The 23978-nt window shown below is 44.6% G+C and overlaps 1 protein-coding gene across 8 annotated transcripts in view; it reads left to right on the forward strand.

Moving 5' to 3' along the window:
- SUCO (SUN domain containing ossification factor) overlaps positions 1-23978 on the forward strand; it is a 238504-nt gene that overhangs the window by 137302 nt on the left and 77224 nt on the right. For all 8 annotated transcript variants that reach the window (XM_029618558.1, XM_029618553.1, XM_029618554.1 and 5 more), the window contains 3 exons: positions 2457-2548; positions 9979-10044; positions 18340-18438. In XM_029618558.1, the coding sequence (XP_029474418.1) occupies positions 2457-2548; positions 9979-10044; positions 18340-18438 (257 nt within the window). The remainder of the gene's footprint in view (positions 1-2456; positions 2549-9978; positions 10045-18339; positions 18439-23978) is intronic.

A 23978-nucleotide genomic window follows, 5' to 3' on the forward strand; every position in this document is an offset into this window, starting at 1 on the left:
AGCAGGTTAGGAAAACGGACGCTCAACTTTGAGCACCTTGAATACTGTGTACAATTCTGGTCACCACATCTCAAAAAAGATATAATTGCGATGGAGAAGGTACAGAGAAGGGCAACCAAAATAAGGGGAATGGAACAACTCCCCTATGAGGAAAGACTAAAGAGGTTAGGACTTTTCAGCTTGGAGAAGAGACGACTGAGGGGGGATATGATAGAGGTGTTTAAAATCATGAGAGGTCTTGAACGAGTAAATGTGACTCGGTTATTTACACTTTTGGATAACAGACTAGGGGGCACTCCATGAAGTCTAAGCATGAAAAATGTGGGGTCAGGCAGACTTTTTTTTTTTTTTTTTTTTTAGGGGGGGGGATCTGGGGAGAATAGCTAATAGACTCATCAGTGTGCATTTGCATGTAATGAGTGCTATTAGTTTTGCGGGGTTGGACGCGAGTTTGGTGTGCTAATCCCCTTATCGAATAAGAGGTTGTGGATGCGCATCCATCCATGGGTTAAACAGCGCGCTCCGCTGAGTGCATTGTATTGGATTGGTCTGTTAGGATTCCTAGCTAGGGCTTGTTTTCAATCTGTAGGACTTCAGAAAAAAGTTATTTATCTTTAATAGGTATTTTCTATAGACAGTTCACAAGTCAGTCTCCCTGCTCCCCTTCTGTGTACTTACAGGACTGAGGCGTGTTGGAAGAATGTAGTAGCTGCCATACAAGTCCTTGCCAGAAGTGATTGTTGAACAAATTAGATTAGAAAAAATTGTCATGCAGATGTAAATACATTCTGCACATTTAAATGTCATCCTTATATAAAGCATTATCCATTTTTACACTTAGCAATGATATTGCACTAGGAAGTAACTAGTTGGCACAGTTTGTGTGTCTATGGTTCTCTTTTCTCACTTTTTATAATTTCTTAAAAGATTTTGGAAGAGATACTATCAAATCAATCTTGGTTTAAAAATTTGTGGGTGATTTGAACATTGGTTGCTGATAGAGCTATTGATAATGTGGCCTTTGTCCCCATTAAAAACTAAAGAAAATCACCCTGTTATACTCCAAAGTGGTATACTTCAGTGACAGCTGTCATCTTAAAAAAAAATTATAGTGCAGTTTGAAGTGGCACAATTGTGCTTTCAAATATTTATTTTTGTTGAAATAAAACTCAGGAAGTTTGAAAATGAGCAGTTTCACTTATTGGAGCTAACTTTTCAAAATGATTGAAAACTCAGTGCAAATTGTTCATCTCTGGACACATCTAATGGCTTCAGTGTTAAAGGGTGGAATGGGGTGGGTATGTGTAAGGTGACTCCTCCCACGCATGCTGTTCCTTTGTTCTTTATGTGCAAGCAGTGTGTATACACACTTGTGAACACTTTATGTGCATATACATACATATAATCACATCTAGACACTTGAAGAAAAGTGACTGCATCTCCTGTTAGGGTAGTCTCGTTCTTGGAGCGTTTGTGGTTTCGTAGCATGTACATTCTTAATTGAAATATTTTCCAAATGGGAGTAAATGGACATCTCAATATGACTGAGGTTATTCACTGTGTCGCCTTTAATGTTCTCCAGAGCCATACAGTCCACAGGTTGCTGCCTTCAGCAGCTTGCCCTCTCTCATCCCACACCCTTGTGCTTTGCTGATCTGTACTTCATCTTGTACCTCTTTCTATGTCTTCTCATGCCCCTTGTGCTCTGCTTAGTCCTCACTCTCCTCTTTGTAGCCTTGATATTCTCCTGTCACCATGCTTTCTCTATTGCCATGCCTTTTCTCTGTCCCCCTCTCTAGCTTCAAGACCTAATTACTACTGTAAAGCTTTTAAAACTTCATCCTCACTGCTGCATCAGTCACAAGCTTTTCCTTGTCAGGCATGTTCCTGCCCCTATATATCCTTCATGCTTTGACATTGGGATCTCCCACCTTCTGTTTCTCTGCTTTCTCTTGTATACTTTGGCTGCTTTTATTTCCCTTCCTTCATACATGCTGTATCTGTTTTGGTGATCTATAAATAATTCAGCAAACATGGATCTGTGTTGGGATTGTCTAACACTAAGCTAAGTGTGTTGGAACTGTATTTTGTAGAGAAAACTTTTTAGCATGCAAAGAAAAAGTAGAAATGGGTGATATGGACCAATGATTATAATCCATAGGTTTTGTACTGTTATTGAATATATGACAGTTCTGTTCACTAAAATATTTTTAGTGAGAGCGTAGAATATTCCAGTGTTTAAATTGTTTGAATTGGTTAGCTTTATCCCTGTGAGAATTTTTTGGCCTTATTTTGGAACTATAAATTACCATGACAGTAATTCAGTAAGGAAAGCAGTGTGTGGAGATATTTTTGGAAAGCATATAGTTGCAGTAAATATTTGTACAGCATCTATTTCAGTAAGCTTTACCTTTCAAAATACCGATCTTAATTTTTAATGACATCATTATTTACAGAGTCTTTGGCACAAGCATGGTGGAGGAGTATGAAGAAATTGCTGACTCTCAATATCATTCAGAGCGCCAAGAGCTTTATGATGAGGACTATGGTAAAGCAATTCATCTTTTCATGCAGGAGATCCTGGTTTCATTCTTGAGGCCATTTTCTGCTTTTTGGGTTGGCTTGGGATACTGCAGAGGCAACATTCATAGTCTCTGGCAGAGAAAGTGGAATTCTTAGCCATCATGATGGGACCACTTGAATAGGAGGATCCAGAAGTGACCACCGGCCAAGGATACTCACTACAATAGTTGGGTTAGATGGGAAAAGGGGATCCTTAAAAATGTGGTGGGGGAACCCAGGTAGTTTGACTGACTTATGCTGCTGTAGCCTCAGACAGGGCAGGTTATGATTGAGCCAAAAAAAGGCATTTCTCAGAAAACATCTTCATTTTTTAAAATCTTGCTTTGGTTATTTAACAGCCTCACCACACTTAGCAATGTGCTTATGACTGAAAAGAGGTAAAGTACTGCAATCTCATAAGTTACAAAATAAGTGGGATGTCAAACTATATTTTTAATTAATATTTTAACTGATTTTTGTATTTATAACATTGTCAGTACACTTACCTAAATATCCAGAAAGAGCATCTTTTTCCCTCCACAAATAGGCATTCAAAGCTGTTACTAACCACTTCAAGATGACAAAAGGGCAACGTCTACCCTTGTTTTTAATAAGTTATTCAAACATGCGTATTTTGTGTTGTATTACTACTTAACATTGCTTCAGGGACACATTGGAAAGTAAGCAGAATCAATGGCACCGTGAATAAAAGTGACTAATTCTGTTCTCACAGGACAAGCAAGGATGGTTGTCCTCACAAATGGGTGACATCGAGGATGGAGCCCAACCACGGAAAACTTCTGTCAAAGTTTCTAGAATTTTGACTGGCCCCTACTGGGCATGCCCAGCATGGCACTAACCCTGCAGCCAGCAGGGGTCCCCCTTCAGTCTTCTTTTTTCCGCGCAGCAGTAGCCACGCGGTTAAGGAGCTCTTACCACATTCCTGACAGGAAATTCTTCTTAAACTTCTTTGAAGTAAAATTAGCCCCACAGGGGTCCCTCTTCTACCCAAAATTAGTCCGCGGTGTTTCGGTAAGTTTTTTGCCCGTTTTCGCCGATTACAGTCGAGTTTGGCCTTCACGGCCTGCTGGCTGTCGACTGTCCCGCGGCTAAATTTTTTGATTAATGGCCATGGCGTCGGGGTTCCGTCGGTGCCCAGACTGTACGCGCACCATGTCTATCACAGACCCACATAGTCTGTGTATTATGTTTAGGGAGTGAGCAGCCTTGCATATCCATACTCCTTCTCGTAATCTACGGTCTTTAGGCAAGGCTTTGCTTTCTGTTCCTTCAGTAAAATCAGCTCACCTCAATGCAGTAAGGGAAAGGGCTCTTTCGATAGCTGGCCCTAAATTGTGGAATTCCCTCCCGCTTGAGCTACGATTAGAGGAAAATATTCAGTTTTTCAAGAAGCACCTAAAAACATGGCTGTACACGCAAGCATTTACTATAACAGATTGATTCTAACAGATTTTCTGGGAACTAAAATACTAAAATACAACTGCTAGATTTTATTTTATTTTATTTTATTTTTAACCCTATTACTAGTTTGAAGATTGAATGAATGTATGTATTTTATTATTTTTTAATCTATTATAGTATAATTTAATGTTATTATTTATAGGGTTTTATTTCAATTTCTAATTTAGTTTTATCATTTATAATATTTTATTTGTTTTAAGACTTGTCGTTAAAGACAGTCAGTTGTTTGATTGTAAACAGACTTGAAGTGTATACAATATGTTCGGTATATAAAAATGTTTAAATAAATAAATAAATGATGTCCTTACTTGCACCAAATGTGCCCTTATGACACCAAAAGGTCGCAAAGCCAGAATGGAGAAGATGGGACTCCTATTCCATGCTCACACTCCGCCGTCCATCGCATCGACGTCCTCGGAACCGGCACCGTCTAAGTCCTTCCATCGTCGGCAACCTCCCGGTGACCGTTTACCATCGACGTCTCCATGACCATCGACCCTCGTCCCTTCCCCCGAGGATCGTGGGGATCGGAGGGAGAAGCATCGTCATCGACATCGCAAGTCTCGGACCATCGTGGAATCGAAGTCTTCGACCTCGGTACCGTCCGAGCCACCACCGAAGAAGTCTCAATCAGAAGCGGCACCGTCCACTTCTGTTTCTGAGACATTGAGGCAACCCTCTCCCCATCGGGGTTTGGGAGCCGCGATTCCACTGGGGACTGTGGTCCCTCCGCCTCAGCCTCCCTCTTCCGCGGAGCCGGGTATTGTTACCCCAGGTCTCCGGGAAGAACTGGACCAGCTGGTCCAGGAGGCCATCGATAAAGCGATGCAACGGTTCCAGACTCCTTTGGCACCGACTCCGCCACCAAGAGTGGAACCAGTCACCGACCCGATTCCAGCAGCGCTGGCACCGCTGCTCGCCTGGATGGAAGCGCTAATGACCACCCTTCCACCGGTGATACCTGGGTCACTGACAGCACCGGTACGCTCCCCAATGCCAATTTCATCGGGTGCAGAAACACCGTATCGAATTCCTCCTTCGGGAGTAGTCCCATCGGTGCCGTGTCGTCCATCGCCACCAATACATTCCTCCGGGGCGATACGCACTTCGGCTCCATCGATGCCTTCGATGCCTGCACCAATGCCTCCAAAGGTATTCTCGATGTCTCCAGTGATTCCTTCGGGATTTTCGGAGCCTCAGCCGGGACTTTCAGGTATCCAACCCCCTCGTGGTCCTACAGGTCAACATCCTGACCCTTATGACACCTGGGGTGATGATACTTCCACAGACACCGATGATTTACCTTCACCACCCTCTCCTGCTGAAAGCAGAAAGCGTTCTCCCCCTGAGGACCTCTCTTTCACAAATTTTGTGAAGGAAATGTCGGAATTGGTCCCTTTTCAGCTTCAATCTGAGCAAGATGACAGGCACCAAATGATGGAATTACTCCAATTTTTGGATGCCCCAAAAGTCATCACTTCCATACCAATTGATCAGGTTTTTCTAGACCTTCTTAAAAAGAATTGGGAAACTCCTGGATCTGTTGCTCCAGTAAATAAAAAAGCTGACTCTACTTACCTTGTACAGTCAGCACCTGGCTTTTCAAAACCACAGCTAGACCACCACTCGGTGGTAGAGTCCGCTCAAAAGAAAGCTAAAAGAATGAAGCCATACTCATCCATACCTCCTACCAAGGAGAGTAAGTTCCTAGATAGTATAGGCAGAGAAGTATACCAAGGAGCCATGCTCATTTCCAGGATAGCTTCTTATCAGCTGTATATGACCCAATACAACAGAGTCATTTTTAAGCAGATACAAGAATTTTCAGATACCTTACCAGAACAGTTCCAACAGCACCTTCAAACCCTCGTACTTAAAGGATTTGAAGCTGGAAAGCATGAGATAAGAACATCTTACGACATCTTCGATGCTTCCACTAGACTATCTGCTACAGCCATCTCAGCAAGACGCTGGGCTTGGCTTAAGTCTTCTGACCTTTGCCCGGAGGTTCAGGACAGGCTCTCTGACCTGCCCTGTTTAGGGGATAATTTGTTTGGTGAGCAAATTCACCAAATAGTTGCTGAATTAAAGGATCATCACGAGACCCTTAAGCAGCTTTCATCCATTCATTCTGACCTCCCTTCTAAACAACCTTTTAAGAGGGAGCTCAAAAAGTCATTCTTCCGTCCGAGGAAGTATTATCCCCCACACAACAAGTCTAGATCAAAGAGGCCATATCAAAAGCCTCCGCCTCGCCAACCTAGAAAGCAAAAGCCCACAACAGCTCCGCAACCAGGCCCTGCGTCGGGGTTTTGACTTTCACTTAGAGCAGATGCCTAGTCCCTCTACCAAGCATACCAGTAGGAGATAGACTAAGCCACTTTACTGAAAAATGGCATCGCATCACCACAGATCAATGGGTGCTAGCGATAATTGCGCAAGGTTACCATCTAAACTTCCTAACTCTTCCTTCAGACTCTCCACCTCTACAAGCGTGGAGACTTACCGACCACTCTGTTCTTCTAGAGCAGGAAGTTTCCCTTCTCCTCCAGTCCAACGCTATAGAACCAGTTCCTCTCTCACAACACGGACTAGGGTTCTACTCCAGGTACTTTCTGATCCCAAAAAAGTCTGGAGGACTTCGACCAATCCTGGACCTGCGGGCTCTCAACAAGTACCTTCACAGAGAAAAGTTCAAGATGGTAACCCTGGGCTCGCTTCTCCCTCTTCTGCAAAAAGAGGACTGGCTCTGCTCTCTAGACCTCAAGGACGCTTATACCCACATTGCGATAACTCAGTCTCATCGCAAATACCTCCGATTCCTAGTAGGCCAAAACCACTATCAATACCGAGTGCTCCCATTTGGCCTAGCATCCGCACCACGAGTCTTCACCAAATGTCTCGTAGTGGTTGCAGCGTTCCTCAGGAAGGCAGGCGACCATGTCTACCCCTATTTGGACGACTGGTTGATCAGGGCCACAACCCAGCAAACAGCTCGGTCTTCTCTGACCCTGACAATCCAAACTCTGATTTCTCTAGGATTTCTTGTCAACTACGAGAAATCCTACTTACTCCCATTTCAAACCTTATCCTTCATTGGAGCAGACTTGGACACTTTACAAGCAAAAGCCTTCCTTCCTCATCAACGCGTTCAAACCCTTGTGTCCCTAGCTTGCCAGTTGCAGTTTCAACCCACAGCAACAGCTCGCCAATTTCTCATTCTGCTGGGACACATGGCCTCCTCAGTTTGTGACTCCAATGGCCCGTTTAGCCATGAGAGTCATGCAATGGACTCTGAAATCACAATGGATCCAAGCAATTCAGCCTGTCGACCATTGTTCGCATCACGGATGCACTCCGTTTATCTCTTGCCTGGTGGAAAAATCAGTCCAACCTCTTACAGGGCTTGCCCTTTCACCCACCAGACCCTCAAATAATTCCCACCACCGGCGCTTCCAACCTCGGCTGGGGAGCCCATGTAAACGGTCTACAAACTCAAGGATTCTGGTCTCTAGAGGAAGCCAAACACCAGATAAATTTCCTGGAGCTTCGAGCAATCCGATACGCTCTCAGAGCTTTTCAAGATTGCCTATCAAATCATATAATCTTGATCCAGACGGACAACCAGGTGGCCATGTGGTACATCAACAAACAGGGAGGCACAGGCTCTTTCCTTCTCTGTCAGGAAACTGTGCAGATTTGGGCAGAAGCCCTCTCCCGTTCCATGTACCTCAGGACCACCTACTTGCTGGGAGTAGACAATGTCTTAGACCAGCTAAGCCGTGTCTTCCAACCACACGAGTGCTCACTCAATCCCTTGGTAGCGACCTCTCTTTTCCAGAAATGGGGTTATCCCCACATAGACCTCTTTGCGTCCCCTCAGAACCACAAAGTGGCCAATTACTGCTCTCTCATTCAGTCTCAGCACTCTCGGCCCAGGGATGCATTCTCCCTCCCGTGGACAACCGGTCTGCTTTATTCATTCCCTCCACTTCCTCTTCTGTTGAAGACTCTTGTGAAGCTACGTCAGGACAAGGGAACCATGATCCTGATAGCACCGCACTGGCCACGCCAAGTGTGGTTTCTCATACTCCAGGATCTCTCCATCCGCAGACACATTCCCCTGGGAACGGACCCGCATCTGATCACTCAAAACGACGGATGCCTCCTCCATCCCAGCCTTGTCCCTGACGGCATGGATGTTGAAAGGTTAGTCCTTCAACCACTTAACCTATCGGATACAGTTTCTTGTGTCCTCATCGCTTCACGAAAGCCTTCTACAAGAAAATCTTACTCCTATAAATGGAAAAGGTACACATCATGGTGCACTTCGCAGTCTCTTGATCCCCTTTCCTGTCCAATTCCTAAATTTTTGGACTATCTTTGGCATCTGTCGGAATCAGGTCTAAAGACCTCTTCCATTAGAATGCATGTCAGTGCGCTAGCCGCCTTCCATAAAGGTATCGGGGGTGTCCCTATTTCAGTACAACCCTTTGTAATACGCTTTCTTAAAGGCTTGCTTCATTTGAAGCCACCTTTACGTCCTCCGGCCCCATCTTGGGACCTTAATCTGGTTCTTGGTCGCCTTATGAAACCACCCTTCGAACCTCTTCACTCCTGTGACCTTAAATATCTCACATGGAAAGTGATATTTCTTTTGGCTATCACTTCAGCTCGCAGGGTTAGTGAGTTACAGGCCCTAGTTACCTATCCGCCTTACACTAAACTCCTGCAGGACCGGGCAGTACTCCGCACTCACCCTGAATTCTTACCTAAGGTAGTTTCGGAGTTTCATATTAATCAATCAATCATACTACCTATTTTCTTTCCCAGGCCCCACTCCAACTCCGGGGAACAGACTCTGCATACCCTTGACTGTAAACGTGCTCTAGCTTTCTATCTAGACCGTACAGTTTCTCACAGGAAGAGCACTCAATTATTTGTCTCTTTCCATCCTAACAAGTTAGGGCAACCTGTGGGTAAGCAGGCTCTTTCCTCCTGGTTGGCGGACTGCATTTCTTTCTGCTATCAGTAAGCTGGCATTCCTTTCCAAGACCGTGTTAAGGCACACTCTGTGAGGGCCATGGCGACTTCAGTAGCTCACCTTCGATCGGTGCCGCTTCCTGACATCTGCAGGGCTGCTACCTGGAGTTCTCTCCATACATTTGCAGCCCACTATTGTTTGGACAAAGCTGGAAGGCAGGACTCCATCTTCGGCCAATCTGTCTTGCATAACCTTTTTCCAGCATGACGTACCAACACCCTTCCGCCTACCCGGTGGGGTGCGGATGTCCTCTACCAAATTCCACCCCAGTTCTTGTGCCTGTTGCATGCCGTTGGGTACTTTTGGTGCATGTTCGGACATCCTCAGCTCGGTACTCACCCATTTGTGAGGACTACCATCCTTCTTGTCCTGTGAGAAAGCAAATGTTGCTTACCTGATGTAACAGGTGTTCTCACAGGACAACAGGATGTTAGTCTTCACGAAACCCGCCCGCCGCCCCGCGGTGTTGGGTTCGTTTTTTTTATTTTTAGGCACTGCCTGTAGCTTTGAAACAAGACTGAAGGGGGACCCCTGCTGGCTACAGGGTTAGTACCGTGCTGGGCATGCCCGGTAGGGGCCAGTCAAAGTTCTAGAAACTTTGACAGAAGTTTTCCGTGGTTGGGCTCCATCCTCGATGTCACCCATTTGTGAGGACTAACATCCTGCTGTCCTGTGAGAACACCTGTTACATCAGGTAAGCAACATTTGCTATCTGTGTACTATGAATGGTTGAATCTAAATACAAAAATAACTCGTGCAGAGCTGGGTAATTGATGAAAATCCATCATATAAAGATAACTGCTTGTTTAATTTCCTAAAAGTTTCTATCTTGGAAAGGCATATAATTGTGCAGCCTTTATAGGACTTTTCTGAATTTTGATTTTAAACAGATTATCCTCTGGATTACAATACAAGAGAAGACAAATCTTCTAAAAATCTCCTGGGCTCTGCCACAAGTAAGTATAAATGTGAAAAAAGCTTTTTTGGTTGTTTTATTGCTAGGAATTTGGTGCAACTGCAACAGTGGTCCCCATTTGTAAAACCTCTCTTTCCTGTACGTACCTAGATGAGTCCAGACAGTGGGTTGAGCCTCCTGTCCAGCAGAGGGGGACAGAGAAAAACTGAAAAGGTATCCTATATCAGGGTCGAGGGTCAATTTCTCAGTATTTCTCTGTCTCCCAGCAGAGGCAGGCAGTTGAACCTGCGGTTCCCTAGTTTTCTCTGTTTTCCACACTGGTGATTTCTTTCTTTCTCCTTCTGATTGTTTCCAGGATCAAGCAAGTATTGATTAATTTCTGTGTTAAAAAAAAAAAAAAAAAAAAGAATCTGAAGGAAATCAAACTTCTTGTCTGTGAGACAGCTCTGTCTCACAGCTCTTATATAGGGTCCCAGAGGGGATTTTCCCCTTGAGTACTCAGCCTGGGACCCCCTCTTCCTGGTGACCACTTGCCTGGCTTAAAAGGGGTGATACTGGTGGTCCAGTCACGCCCCCTTTTCACGTCTGCCTCAGGTCTTTTAGCAGAGAGGCTCCCATTCCTCTGCTCGTTTCTTTGGAAAAAAAAAAGACCATCGGAGGCACAGCTTACCCATGCTTTTCATTGCGGGCTCTAGCAAGGTAAGCAGCTGGGGAAGTGATTACTGGTGGTCCAGTCTCTCTCTTCACCTGTGTGTGTCTAAGCACTGTGTGTGCGTGTAAAAAAAAAAAATATATATATATATTTTTTTTTTCTTTTTTGGTCAGCTGCAATCCAGGATCCCTGCCCACCTGAATTGCTGCATTTTTGGCCGATTTCTTTGTGTTTTTTTGAGCTGTTTTTTCCCCCTACCATCCTGTTCCGCCTCTGCAGACGGGGGGTGCTGAGTAATTGTTGAACCCACCTGAGGCTTGCCCATTGCATGAGACTGCTACAGATACACCAGCCGTCCTGATGTATCATAGCATGTGGGGAATCGGCCGTGCGGTTTTCTAGGACTGGGATTTGTTTGAGGGGCCTTCCGGGGGGGAGGGCAGCTCTTTTTTTCAGGGTCTGCAGCAACAGCCAAGCCTCGTGGGGCTCAATAACGTCAGGCTCCACAGGAGCTCAGAGCTGATCCCTTCTCCCTCAGTGCAGGGATGGCAGCCATCTTAAGCACATGTGCTGCAGCTCAGGCAAGGGCTGTTGGGGGAGAGGGAGCTTCCTCCAACATTATATCCAGTCCCTGCAACTCCTGATGAGAATGCAGATCAGGATCAGGTTTTTTTTACAGGAGGACCCTGCTTTTCCAGGAGATCAGGATGTCTATTCTGATTCCTTTTCTTTAGATTTTGTCCTCCTTATGCATAAAGCCTTTTGGCTTCCAGGTCTCTGCAAGGTGGTGCCTTGCCAGTCAGACCTATGCAGGGACTGCCCCCCCCCAAGATAGCCAAGCGTGCCGATGTTCCCATGTCTCTAAGGATCGCAAAGTTAAAAGGCGCGGTGGTTTCTGGAGGGTCTGCTGTGCTGGGCAGTGCGGGTGCAGGAGCCTCTCGGGGTTTGATCTCCACAGTCTGTAGCAGTCTCATGCAGCGGGCAAGCCTCAGGTGGGCTCAACAATTACTCAGCACCCAGGACCTATTGTCTACAGAGGTGGGACAGGCAGGCTGGAAGGCACGATTGCATATGGGGCTGATGCTCTCTCTGATCTCCTCAGGGTGCAAGCCAGAGCTATGGTCTCGGTGGTGTCAGTCAGGCGACTGGGCTGTAGACTCCTCTTCTAAATCGCAGTTGGGCACTCTACCTTCAAGGATAAGTTACTTTTTGGCGAGGAACTGGACCAGCTTATCAAATCCTTGGGTGACGACAAGGTTCATAAGCTACCGGAGGAGCACCCCAATCAGTCCAGATCTTTTTTTTTTTTTTTTCCATCATGCTCTCGTTTCCAGGGGCAGTGCAGGTACAACAAGCTGTATGGAGCTTTTCAATGAAACACCTCCACTAGGTCTCCAGCATGGTCTCACTCCTTTCGGGGCAGACGGCCCTGCCGAGACGGTACCCATCAAGGCACCGCCGCAAAGTCCTCACAATGAGATACGGCCGGCCCATTCCTCCTTTCCAGACTTAGGTGGTCAGCTGTCCCTATTTGTTGAGGAATGGGCCAAAATTTCTTCGGATTAGTGGGTCCTCGAAGTAATCGAAAGAGGTTATGCGTTAGAATTTTCTCGGGATCTCCCGGACCTCTACTTGATCTCTCCCTGCGGAACTCGGAAGCGCCCAGCAGTGTGCCAGACTCTCGACAGGCTTCAAGCGCTCTGTGCCATAGTCCCGGTCCCCCTCCAGGAACAGGGATCCGGCCAGTATTCCATCTACTTCATCGTCCCCAAAAAGGACGGCTCCTTTCGACCAATCCTGGACCTCAAGAGAGTCAACAAGGCCCTCAAGGTTCCCCATTTTCGGATGGAGACCCTGAGGGCGGTCATAGCGGCGGTTCGTACAAGTTGCTTCTCTCGATCTGACTGAGACCTACCTTCACATCCCGATCTGCCAAGAACACCAGAAATTTCTTCGTCTCAACATCCTGGGAAGACATTTTCAGTTTCGAGCACTCCCATTCGGTCTTGCCACCACGCCATGCACATTTACCAAGATCATGGTGGTAGTGGCGGCCTTCCGGTGGGAGGGAGTCCTAGTCCACCCGTACCTAGACAACTGGCTCATTAGGGCAAAGTTGGAGGACCTGTGTGTGATAGCGGTCAACCGGGTCTTGTCAGTTCTCACCTCCCTCAGGTGGATAGTCAATTTCTCAGAGCAACTTCAAGCCCTCTCAGGTCCTTGAATTCTTAGGAGCACACTTCGACACTTGTGTGGGCAAAGGTTCTGTTCCCCGAGGCCTGTGCACTCAAGCTAATGGGTCAAGTCCAACATCTATTATCTCTCATGATCCCCATGGCCTGGGATTATCTCCAGGTTCTGGGCACTATGGCTTCGATAGATTTGGTTCCCTGGGCCTTTGCGCATATGCGTCCTTTGCAGAAAGCTTTGCTATCCCGCTGGAAGCCGGTCTCTGAGGACTTTGACACCCTTACCACTTTCCGATGTTACCATCGACAGCATGCAGTGGTGGCTTCCTCTCGCCCACCTGTTGAAGGGGATGCCCTTGCAGACACCTCAGTGGATTGTTGTGACAACAGATGCCAGCCTCTTCGGCTGGGGAGCAGTGTGTCAGAATCAGTCTAACCAGGGACGATGGACCCCAATCCAGTTTCAGTGGCACATCAATCATCTGGAGACCCGAGCGGTCCGTCTGGCTCTCAAGACCTTTCTGTCCTTGATCCATCACAAAGCTGTGCGAGTCCTCTCCGACAATTCCATCACAGTAGCTTACATCAATCGCCAGGGGAGCACCAGGAGTCGTCCGGTTGCCCTGGAAGCCAGCAAGCTGCTAGCCTGGGCGGAGCGCCATCTGGAATGGCTAGCGGCCTCCCACATTGCGGGGAAAGAGAACAACTTCCTGAATCGTCAGCATCTAGACCCCAGAGAGTGGGAGTTGTCCGGAGAGGCGATGGATTTGATCGTGCACAAGTGGGGGGGTCCCTCACTTAGACCTGATGGCTCCTCTGAGCAATGCAAAGGCCCCCAGATTCTTCAGCCGCAGAAGGGAGCACAGCTCAGGAGTGGATGCACTGATCCTACCCTGGTCTCAAGATGTTCTCCTTTACGTGTTCCCACCTTGGCCTCTGGTGGGAAAGGTACTCAGAAGAATAGAACTCCACAGGGGGCTAGTTGTCCTAGTGGTGCTGGAGTGGCCTCAGAGACCGTGGTTCATGGATCTGGTGAACCTTGCTATAGAAGGGGCTCTCTGCCTGTGCCATCTGCCAAACCTGCTCCGACAGGGTCCAGTATTTTTCGATCAGGCAGATCGCTTTTGTCTAGCGGCCTGGCTTTTGAGCAGCAGCAACTAATGAAGGGTTATAAGGAGGAGGTTATCTCCACTCCGTTGTGGACGGGTAAGACTTCTACCTCTCTGGCTTATATTCGGGTATGGAGAATGTTTGAGACTGTGCGCTGAGTCCGGAGTTCCGGCGTGTAAGGCTTCGGTGTCCCAGGTTCTCTCCTTCCTACAGAATGGTATCTCCAAAGGTTTGTCTTTCAATTCCTTGCGGGTACAGATTGCGGCGCTCTGTTCCCTCCTTGGGCGGGTCGATGGTTACGCATTGGCGACCCATCCAGATGTCATTCGGTTCCTCAGAGGGGCTAAGCACTTGAACACACCTGTCCGGGCTACTTGTCCGTCATGGAGCCTTAACTTGGTTCTCCGCGTTCTTTGAGAGGCGCCGTTTGAAACCCTTCGGTGAGCCACACTTAAGGATCTGACTCTTAAGACTTTCTGGTCTCTATTTGCTCAGCCAGGAGATTGTCCGAGCTCCAAGCCCTGTCTTGTAGGGAGCCTTTCCTTCGCTTTTCTGATTCAGGTGTTTCCCTCAAAACAGTTCCATCCTTCCTGCCAAAGGTTGTGTTCTCATTTCATGTAAATCAGTCAGTGGAGCTCCCTGCTTTTTCTCCAGAGGACATTGCGAACACGCCTGGCACGGATCTACAGCTGCTTGATGTGAAGAGGGTCCTACTGCAATATTTGCAGGTGGCGAATGATTTTCGAGTCTCTGATCATCTTTGTCTTATGGAGCAGGCCAAGAAAGGGGAATAAGGCTTCTAAAGCTACTATTGCTCGCTGGCTAAAAGCGGCGATTGCATCTGCGTATATTTGTCAGGGCCAGTCTGCTCCAGAGGGCTTAAAAGCTCACTCTTTACGTTCTCAGGCTACCTCTTGGGCTGATCAGCCCTAACTTCTTTAGACTTTCCTCATAGGGGAGCTGTTCCATACCCTTTATCATTTTGGTCGCTCTTCTCCAAACCTTTTCCAGTGCAATTATATCTTTTGAGAAGCAGCAACCAGAATTGCACACGGTACTCAAGGTGCAGTCTCACCAGGGAGCAATAGATGTGCTATGACCACCTCCATTTTATTCACCATTCCTTTCAAGCAGGCGATTTTATTTCAAAGGTGCAGGAGTGCTGGCGCTCCAAGTTGGGTGCATGCTCTCGCGACGCAAGCCCGTGCATCTCTCCTGGGTGCGTGATTCTGTATTTAAATTAGACTGGACAGAAATAAGGAGGCGCTAGGAACAATAGCGCATCCCTAGCGCCTCCTTAGCGGAAGAGGAGGCTGTCAGCGGGTCCAACAACCGATGCTTAATTTTACAGGCATTGGTTGTCGAACCTGCTGACAACCACAGGTTCAGAAAACAGACGCTGGCAAAATTGAGGGTCCATTTTCAAACCTGCTAAACGGGCGGACAGATTTTTTGGGGTTTTATTTATTTTTATTTTTGGTGCCTTTGACTTAATATTGCTGTGATATTAAGTCGGAGGACGTACAGGAAAGCAGTAGTACTCAATAGTCAATTTTTTCAATTACATAGTTGAAAAGTAGAGTGCCCCAGGGACCACTCTTTTTTTTTTTTTGACATATCTATAAATAACCTAAAGTTGAATGATGAGTGAGGTGATCAAATTTGCTGATAATACAAAATTATTCAAAGTTGTTAAATCACAAGAGCATTGTGAGAAATTTAAAGAGGACCTTATGAGACTTGGCATCCAAATGGCAGATGACATTTAATATGAACAAATGCAAAGTGATGCACATAGGGAAAAGAAACCTGAATTACAGCTACACAATGCAAGGTTCCACATTGGGCGTTACCACCCAGGAGAAGGATCTGGGTGTCTCGGATATGTTGAAATCCTCTGCTTAGTTTGTGGTGGCAGCTAAGAAATCAAATGAAAGGAATTATTAGGATAGGAATGAAGAGTAAAACAGAATTTCATAATGCCTCTGTATTACTCCATGATGCGACTTACCTTGAGTATTTTGTGCAATTTTGGTCACCACATCTCCAAAAGATGATATGGCATTAGAAAAGGCACAGAGAAGGGCAACCAAAATGATAAAGGGGATGGAATTAGTGTCCTCTTTGAGAAAAGGGTAATATGGCTGATGGGAGATATGATCGAGGTCTATAAAATGAGTGGAATAGAATGGGTAAACACAAATTGATTTACTCTTTTCAAAGTACAAAGACTAGGGAACGTTCAATGAAGTTACTAGGTGCTACACTTAAGACAAATAGGAGAAAATATTTTTTTACTCTGTACATAATTAAACTCGAATCCAAAAGGTTTGGTCAAGTTCCTGGAAGAAGTCCATAAATCATTAAAGTGGACTTGGGGAAATCCATTGCTTATCCCTAGGATAAGCAGCATGGAATCTATTGATCATTTGAGATACTGCCAGGTACAGGGGGCAGTTTTCAGACTGCATGTGTGGCTACCTTTTTATCTGTGGACATTGCACCATTTTTCAAAACTAAAGTGCACATATTTTTGCTTTGAAACTACTTACCATGGGTAGTTGCATCTGCTTTCTGTGTGGATACTTTTTCATGGAAAATAATTTGAAAATGCAGTCTATGTATGTTTTCGTGTCCCAGCCTAAACATGCCCCCGAGAGTGCCAACTCTAAATGCAGCTACAAGTACAAGCGTCGTGAAACAACGTGCATACTGTGCACTGCATCAAGGGAAGGCAATTTGTAAATGGTAGATTTATGTGTAAATCCCTATTTACCGTATTTTCCGGCGTATAAGACGACCCCAAACTTTTCCAGTTAAAATATAGAGTTTGGGATATACTCGCCTTATAAGACTACCCTTCTGTGTCACTACATAACCATACTGTATGTGGTACCCAGTATACAACAACCAGCCAATCACGGCAAGCGATGTACCTTACCGGCGATTGGCTGGTTGTTGTATACAAATCCTGCTTGGATTGGTCAGCTCTCCCTGCCTGCCCAGCCCTCCCTGTCTCCAAGACTATCGGAGCGGTAACGCATCCCTCTGGCCCACCCTTGTATCCTATTCCCGGTACCTCCTGCTCTGCCTCTCAGATCTCGCTCCTGAGGACTGCAGTGAAGCGGCGCAGACGCGCATGTGCGAGATCTGAGAGGCAGAGAAGGAGGTACCGGGAATAGAGATGTGAATCGGAACCGGAATCGGTTCGGGTTCCGATTCACATTGTGGGGTTTTTTTCGTCCGGCCCGATCGGGTTTTTTTTTTATATCGGCTGCGCCCGAGCCGATAAACAACCCCCCCCCCCCCGACCCTTTAAAACTAATCCCTCGGCTTCCCCCACCCTCCTGACCCCCCCCAAAGACTGCCAAATTAATTAAATACAACCCCCACCCTCCTGACCCCTCCAAGACCTGCCAAATTAATTAAATACAACCCTCCTGACCCCTCCAAGACCTGCCAAAAGTCCCTGGTGGTCCAGCGGGGGTCCGGGAGCGATCTCCTGGACTTGGGCTGTCGGCTGCCAGCAATCAAAATGGCGCCGACGGCCCTTTGCCCTTACTATGTCACTGGGGTCGACCAATGGCAGCGGTAGTTCCTGTGACATAGGGCAAAGGGCCGTTGGCTGCCAGTAATCAAAATGGCTCCGACGGCCCAGATGAAGCACCTACTATATGCCCCTACATAATGTTATAATGCATTATATATGTAAATAGAAAAGATAAGGAAAGATTGAGTTAGGAATTGCCCCAAATGTCAACCATGACTATTTCCTGAGACTCTGAGTAGCTAATGACTCTATAAGGATCTATTGCTTTCCACTTTCTTCAATCACTATGACAGAGTATGAAGGAGTGTTTACATGGACATAATCATTGTAAAATAACTTGTTGCTCTTTCCTTTTCTCCTCTGTTTAATGCTTATTTAAAGTTTGTGTGACTTAACATTCTTATGTTAATTGGGTGTATGTGTATAAATTAAAACTAGAAAAAAAATATTCTCTGGGGTTTTCATCTCTGATTGTATAAGAAGTGATAGGCCTAAGATTCCTGCAGTTGAGGCTGTGATATGTTTATTTTATTTATTTAAGTTCTTTTAATATACCGATGCTCAAGACAAAGTCGTACCGTACCAGTTTACAATAAACTAGGGGGGGTAAACCAGTTAAACCAGTTAACACAGAAAGCAAAAGTTACATTATAACAGGGAATGTATAACAAGGCCGTTAGAAGAATAAGGGATAGATTAACAATTTCTAACTGGAGAGCAGTAAGCAGAGAACAATTGCTTACATGGTAAATTTTTTTATTTTACATGTTTGTAAAATAAGTGAAGTTTGGAACCTTCTCTTAATATTTCCTTGTATTCCCCGCCTCTCTTTAGATGCTATTCTGAGTATGGTAAATAATCTTGCTGCTAATATGCTTGGGGCAAATACTGAAGAGGCAACTGAAGGAAAAGGTACTGCTGATGCCTTACATGGTAAGCATAGACCTGAGCAAAATGAGAAAATCCCCTTCCCCTCCAGAATTTATGCTTCTCACCTACCTATTTTCTGTTAGGCCTAACAAGTTGAAACTTTGGAGACTGATTCCCTATAATATGTTCATTTATTTTATGTATCATTTTTATTGCTATGCTTTTTTTAAAATTGATAACATTTTAAGAGCCAAAGCAAACTAAAAGAAAATAGTCACATTGTCAAGAAAAGAGTTTAAAGGAGAAAAAGAGTAACAAGAATCTCATAACTGCATCTAGTTCACATAATTTAAACTTCAAACCCTCAAAAAACTGAAGCCCCTCCTCCACGCCCACGACTTCCGCACTGTTATGCAAACCACCATACTATCTAAAATCGACTATTGCAACTCCCTTCTCATAGGTCTCCCTGCCTCCACTATTAAACCCCTCCAAATCCTCCAAAATGCTATGGCTAGAATCTTAACAAACACCAGGAAAACTGACCACATCACTCCCATACTACAGGATCTCCACTGGCTCCCCATTTCCTACCGTTCCCAATACAAAACACTTACTATCCTCCATAACACATTATACAAAAACAACTCCCCCTGGCTTGAGGATATGCCACATTTCCGTCAAACTAATCGCCCCACCAGAAACTCCCTCGCTGGCACCCTTCAAACCCCCTCACTCAATATTGGGCACCTCACCGCCACCAGGGACAGAGCCTTCTCCATTGCGGGTCCTACCCTCTGGAACTCCCTTCCTGCTAAACTCCGCCTAGAACTGTCCCTGAGCCATTTCAAAAAAGGAATCAAGACATGGCTCTTTAAACAGGCCTACCCCAACCCCTCTCAATCCTAGTCATTGTCATGTCTCGAACTTACTCAGCTCCCGCTCAGCCTACACACCCCCTCCTCAACCTCCCCTTCGCCATCCCAACTCCCCCTGCTCCCTTTTCTTCCCAGCTCCCCCCTTCTCCCTTACCATTCTAACTCCCTCACCTTCCCTGCTCCCTCCCCCCCCCTGCTCCCTCCCCCCACCCTTCCCCAGCACCCTGCTGCCTCTCCCCTACCCCTCCCCTCTCTTCCTACAAACAGCCTTTCCTTGAAAGTGCCATTGCCTTAACGTTCTCCTATACCCCTACCCCCTCCTCTCCTTTCCCCTCCTCGCTCCCCCTCTCCCCTTCTCCCTGCCCCTGCATTTAATATTAATATTGTAAATAAGTTCATATGTTAAGTTCTTAAGTGTACATGCATACCTACTCCTAACATGGATAATCTTCATCCAGTTCGTTTTACAAAGTTGTATCCCTGCTCGTTGACTCTCTCTATCCTTGTTCCTAGTTCATTGTAATATCGTTGACTCTCTCTATCCTCGTTCATTGTAATTTCCTTTCTCAGTTAATTGTGAACCGACATGATGTGTCCTACGAATGCTGGTATATAAAAATTGTTAAATAAATAAATAAAATAATTAGAGAGAAAGGCAAGAAAAAAACATCAAAACAACCATTCTAACAAGCTGTGATAAACTTACAAAATTGAACACTGATTATCTATCTTTACATCACAACACAAAAAGTAATTTTTTCAACACTTTTTCTTTAAGAAAATTCTGTAATGGCCTGATTTTTTTTAAAACCCACGCATGCATAAAATTGTGGGGTTGCACGCATGGCCGGACCTTGTGCATGCACCGCACACATTTTAGAACGTTTTTGTAGACCTCCTGTTTTACAATGGTACATTGTGACATTTGAGAGGACGTTTTTCACATTTAACATTGTTCCTTGTAATATGCTGCGTCAAATTTTAAAGCATCTAGTGCTGAGACTTTACAACATTTGTATTGAGTCTTTGTAGTATGAATATCAGAGGGTCTGTGGGGAGTCATGTTACGTGTTGCATTGATCTTTTTTAGCTTCTTGTGTTGCAACTTTACAACATCTGTTTGAGTCTGTGTTTTAAGGTTCTTTTTGAATGATTGGGATGTGGGGTCGAGTTTGAGTTGGGGTGGGTAGGATGAGTCCAGTGTTGGTGGATCGTAGTGTTCTCTGGGAGGATTGAAAGTGAAGGGCAGGGCTTAGCCAGTCAAATTTTTCAGTATATAATGCTTTATGTATGAGTGTTAGTTTTGTATTGAATTCTTTGTGGTATCGGTAACCAGTGCAGTTTTTTGAATGGCTATCATATTTCACATGTGCACGCACCGGGAACCACATGCACATGGGTCTTAAAACTGACCCTTTTATGAGAGGGCTCAAAGAAAATGTATATGTTCCCCTGGAAACTCACTGGGCGTTTGCATTGGATCTTCAAAAAATTTAAAATTGCTTTCAAGGCAAGCACCTAAACTACTATCTGAAGAAAAATTTTCATTTTATACTGGGTAGACCTGAGCTACATCAGGGAAAATTCTCATTTTGACCACAAAAAGAAGCATCTTTATATTTGAAATGCAAATGCCCAATTTTTGTCCATCTCAGCATTTAGGGAGATAAATAACATTGTCTTAGTAGACATTTAATTCTGAGAAGATTCCAAAAATTCAGACTATATGTAGTAAGGATTGTACCTAATCTCCCCCTTGCCTCCAAATTCAGACTATATGTAGTAAGGATTGTATCTAATCTCCCCCTTGCCTCCAAATTCAGACAATATGTAGAAAGGATTGTACCTAATCTCCCCCTTGCCTCCAAATTCAGACTATATGTAGAAAGGATTGTACCTAATCTCCCCCTTGCCTCCAAATTCAGACTATATGTAGTAAGGATTGTATCTAATCTCCCCCTTGCCTCCAAATTCAGACTATATGTAGTAAGGATTGTACCTAATCTCCCCCTTGCCTCCAAATTCAGACTATATGTAGTAAGGATTGTACCTAATCTCCCCCTTGCCTCCAAATTCAGACTATATGTAGTAAGGATTGTACCTAATCTCCCCCTTGCCTCCAAATTCAGACTATATGTAGTAAGGATTGTATCTAATCTCCCCCTTGCCTCCAAATTCAGACTATATGTAGTAAGGATTGTACCTAATCTCCCCCTTGCCTCCAAATTCTTTTTCTTGCTCCTGATGGAATTTAATATATATCGAAAACTTCAACCATTTCTTCACCAGGAATGTTGTGAAGATCTCCTCCTTTAGATATTTCTTGTTGTTCCTGGGAGGATAATAGCCTGATTTTAAATAAATTGAAGATATGCAAATTCTTACTGCTAGCTGAATTTTCCAAGCCTTTCAATTTGGAATGTAAAGCTAAGGATTCCTTAATATGAACCATCCCAACTGCTTGAAAGGAAGATATTTGCAGGCTCATCTTATCCAGGTATCCTTCAATATCCCAAGCTTTTTCCCATGATCTTCCACTTTAGAAGCTGCATTTTTTGTAAAGTAACATAGTTAAGAAATTGACTTGACTAAGACTCTCCTGCTAACTACTCCCCAGATGCTCTCTAAAGTGCTGTCCTTCTTGGCAGCCTAGCTGGATTCCTTGCCATTTCTCCCCAAAGGATACAGGAAGCAGAACTGGTGCAGGCACCAGTACTCAGTTTGCCAGATGTTGTCACACTAACCTGCACCGTACTACTAAGTCTCTCCTTCATGCAAGAGTGCAGTCAGTCCTCAAAAATTGGAAGTTCTCCATTTCCCAAACTAGCAGCGTCTGTTCAGTTGCTGATTCTCATCTTCACGACTGCATTAATGCCATTTCCACCAGAGGGAAAGCAATCGAGTGCCAAATCAGCTTTCTTTTTTTTAAGGTTTATAAGATGCATGGACATAAACTGATTACCATATTGCTATTAGATTACTGTCAATAGGGAAGAAAATCTGAAAAAGCATGTGTTGGCAAGTTAAATGTAAAATATTAAGACAGTCTGAGAGAATTTGAAAAGAAGCTAGCCGTAGAACAAAAACTCATAATAAAAACTTAAATATATCCAAAGCAGGGAAGTCTGCGAGGGAGTCAGTTGTACTGTTAAAAGGTTATGGGGTTAAAGGGGCAATTAGGGAAGAGAAGGCCATCGCAGAAAGATTAAGGAATTCTTTGCTTCACTGTTTACTGTTGAGGATGTGGGGGAGCTACTCATTCTGGAAATGGTTTTCAAGGATGATTTAGATGAACTGAACTACATCACAGTAAACCTGGCAGATGTAGGCCTGATTGCCTGGCCCAGATGGTATACACCCTAGGATTCTATAAACATAATCATGACATTTCAGATCTATTACTATTAATTTGTAACCTATCATTAAAATCATCCATTGTACCTGAAGACTGGGTTGTGGCAATGTAACCCCAATTTTTAGAAAGGGCTCCAGCAGTGATCAGGAAACTATAGACCAGTGCCTGGAAAAAATTGTGGAAACAAATTGTGGAACAAAATCACAGAACATATAGACATGGTTTAATGGAACACAGCCAACATGGATTTACCCAAGGGAAATCTTGCTTCCCAGTCTGCTACATTTTTTTGAAGGGGTTACTAAACATGTAGACAAAGGTGAGCCAGTAGATTTAGTGTATTTGGATTTGACAAAGTCCCCCATGAGAGACTTCTAAGAAAATTAGTGTCATGGGATAGGAGGCAATGTCCTCTGTGGATTGCAAACCAGTTCAAAGATAGAGTAGGCTTAAATGGTCAGTTTTCTCAGTGAAGAAAGGTAAACCGTGGATTACCTCCAGTATCTGTACTGGGACAGATGGTTTTTAATATATTTATAAATTATCTGGAAAGGGGAATGACGAGTGAGGTGATTAAATTTGCAGACAAAATTATCAGAGTAGTTAAATCACAAGCAGATTGTGATAAATTGCAGGAGGACCTTATGAGACTGGAAGACTGGGCATCCAAATGGCAGAGGACATTTAATGTGGACAAGTGTAAAGGGAAAAGTAATGCACATAGGAAAAAATAACCCATATTGTAGCTATACAGGTTCCATATTAGGAGTTTCTACCTAGGAAAATGATCTGGGTGTCATAGTGGATGGTACGTTGAAATCATTGGCTCAGTATACTGCAGCAGTCAAAGCAAACAATGCTTGGAATTATTAGGAAAGGAATGTTGAATAAAACTGAGAGTGTCATAATGCCTCTGTATCGCTCCATGGCACCTTGAGTTCTGTGTAATTCTAGTTGCCACATCTCAAAGATATAGCTGCACTGGAAAAGGTTCAGAGGAGGGTGACCAAAATGAAAAAGGGGTTGGACTGACTTCCTTATGAGAAAAGGCTGTAGAGGTTAGGGTGGTTCTGCTTGGAGAAAAGATGCCTGAGGGGGATTGACTATTTATATATATATATACAAACTTTTATATGCCGGTATTAGTAGGGACATCATACTGGTTCACATTTGAACAGCAGGTTTGAAAGTACATATTAACAGGGAGAAAGAACTGGGAGGGGGATAACACAAGAGCAGCGTAGAAACAGGCGAACTTTATAAAATCCGAAGAAAAGAATTGGTAAATGTGACTCTTGTTATCTCAAAGAGTACATAATCAAGGACTAGGTAGCATTCCATGAAGTTAGCAAGTAGCTGATTTAAAACAA

The sequence above is a fragment of the Rhinatrema bivittatum genome, chromosome 10 (assembly GCF_901001135.1).
Source record: "Rhinatrema bivittatum chromosome 10, aRhiBiv1.1, whole genome shotgun sequence".
Taxonomy (NCBI): domain Eukaryota; kingdom Metazoa; phylum Chordata; class Amphibia; order Gymnophiona; family Rhinatrematidae; genus Rhinatrema; species Rhinatrema bivittatum.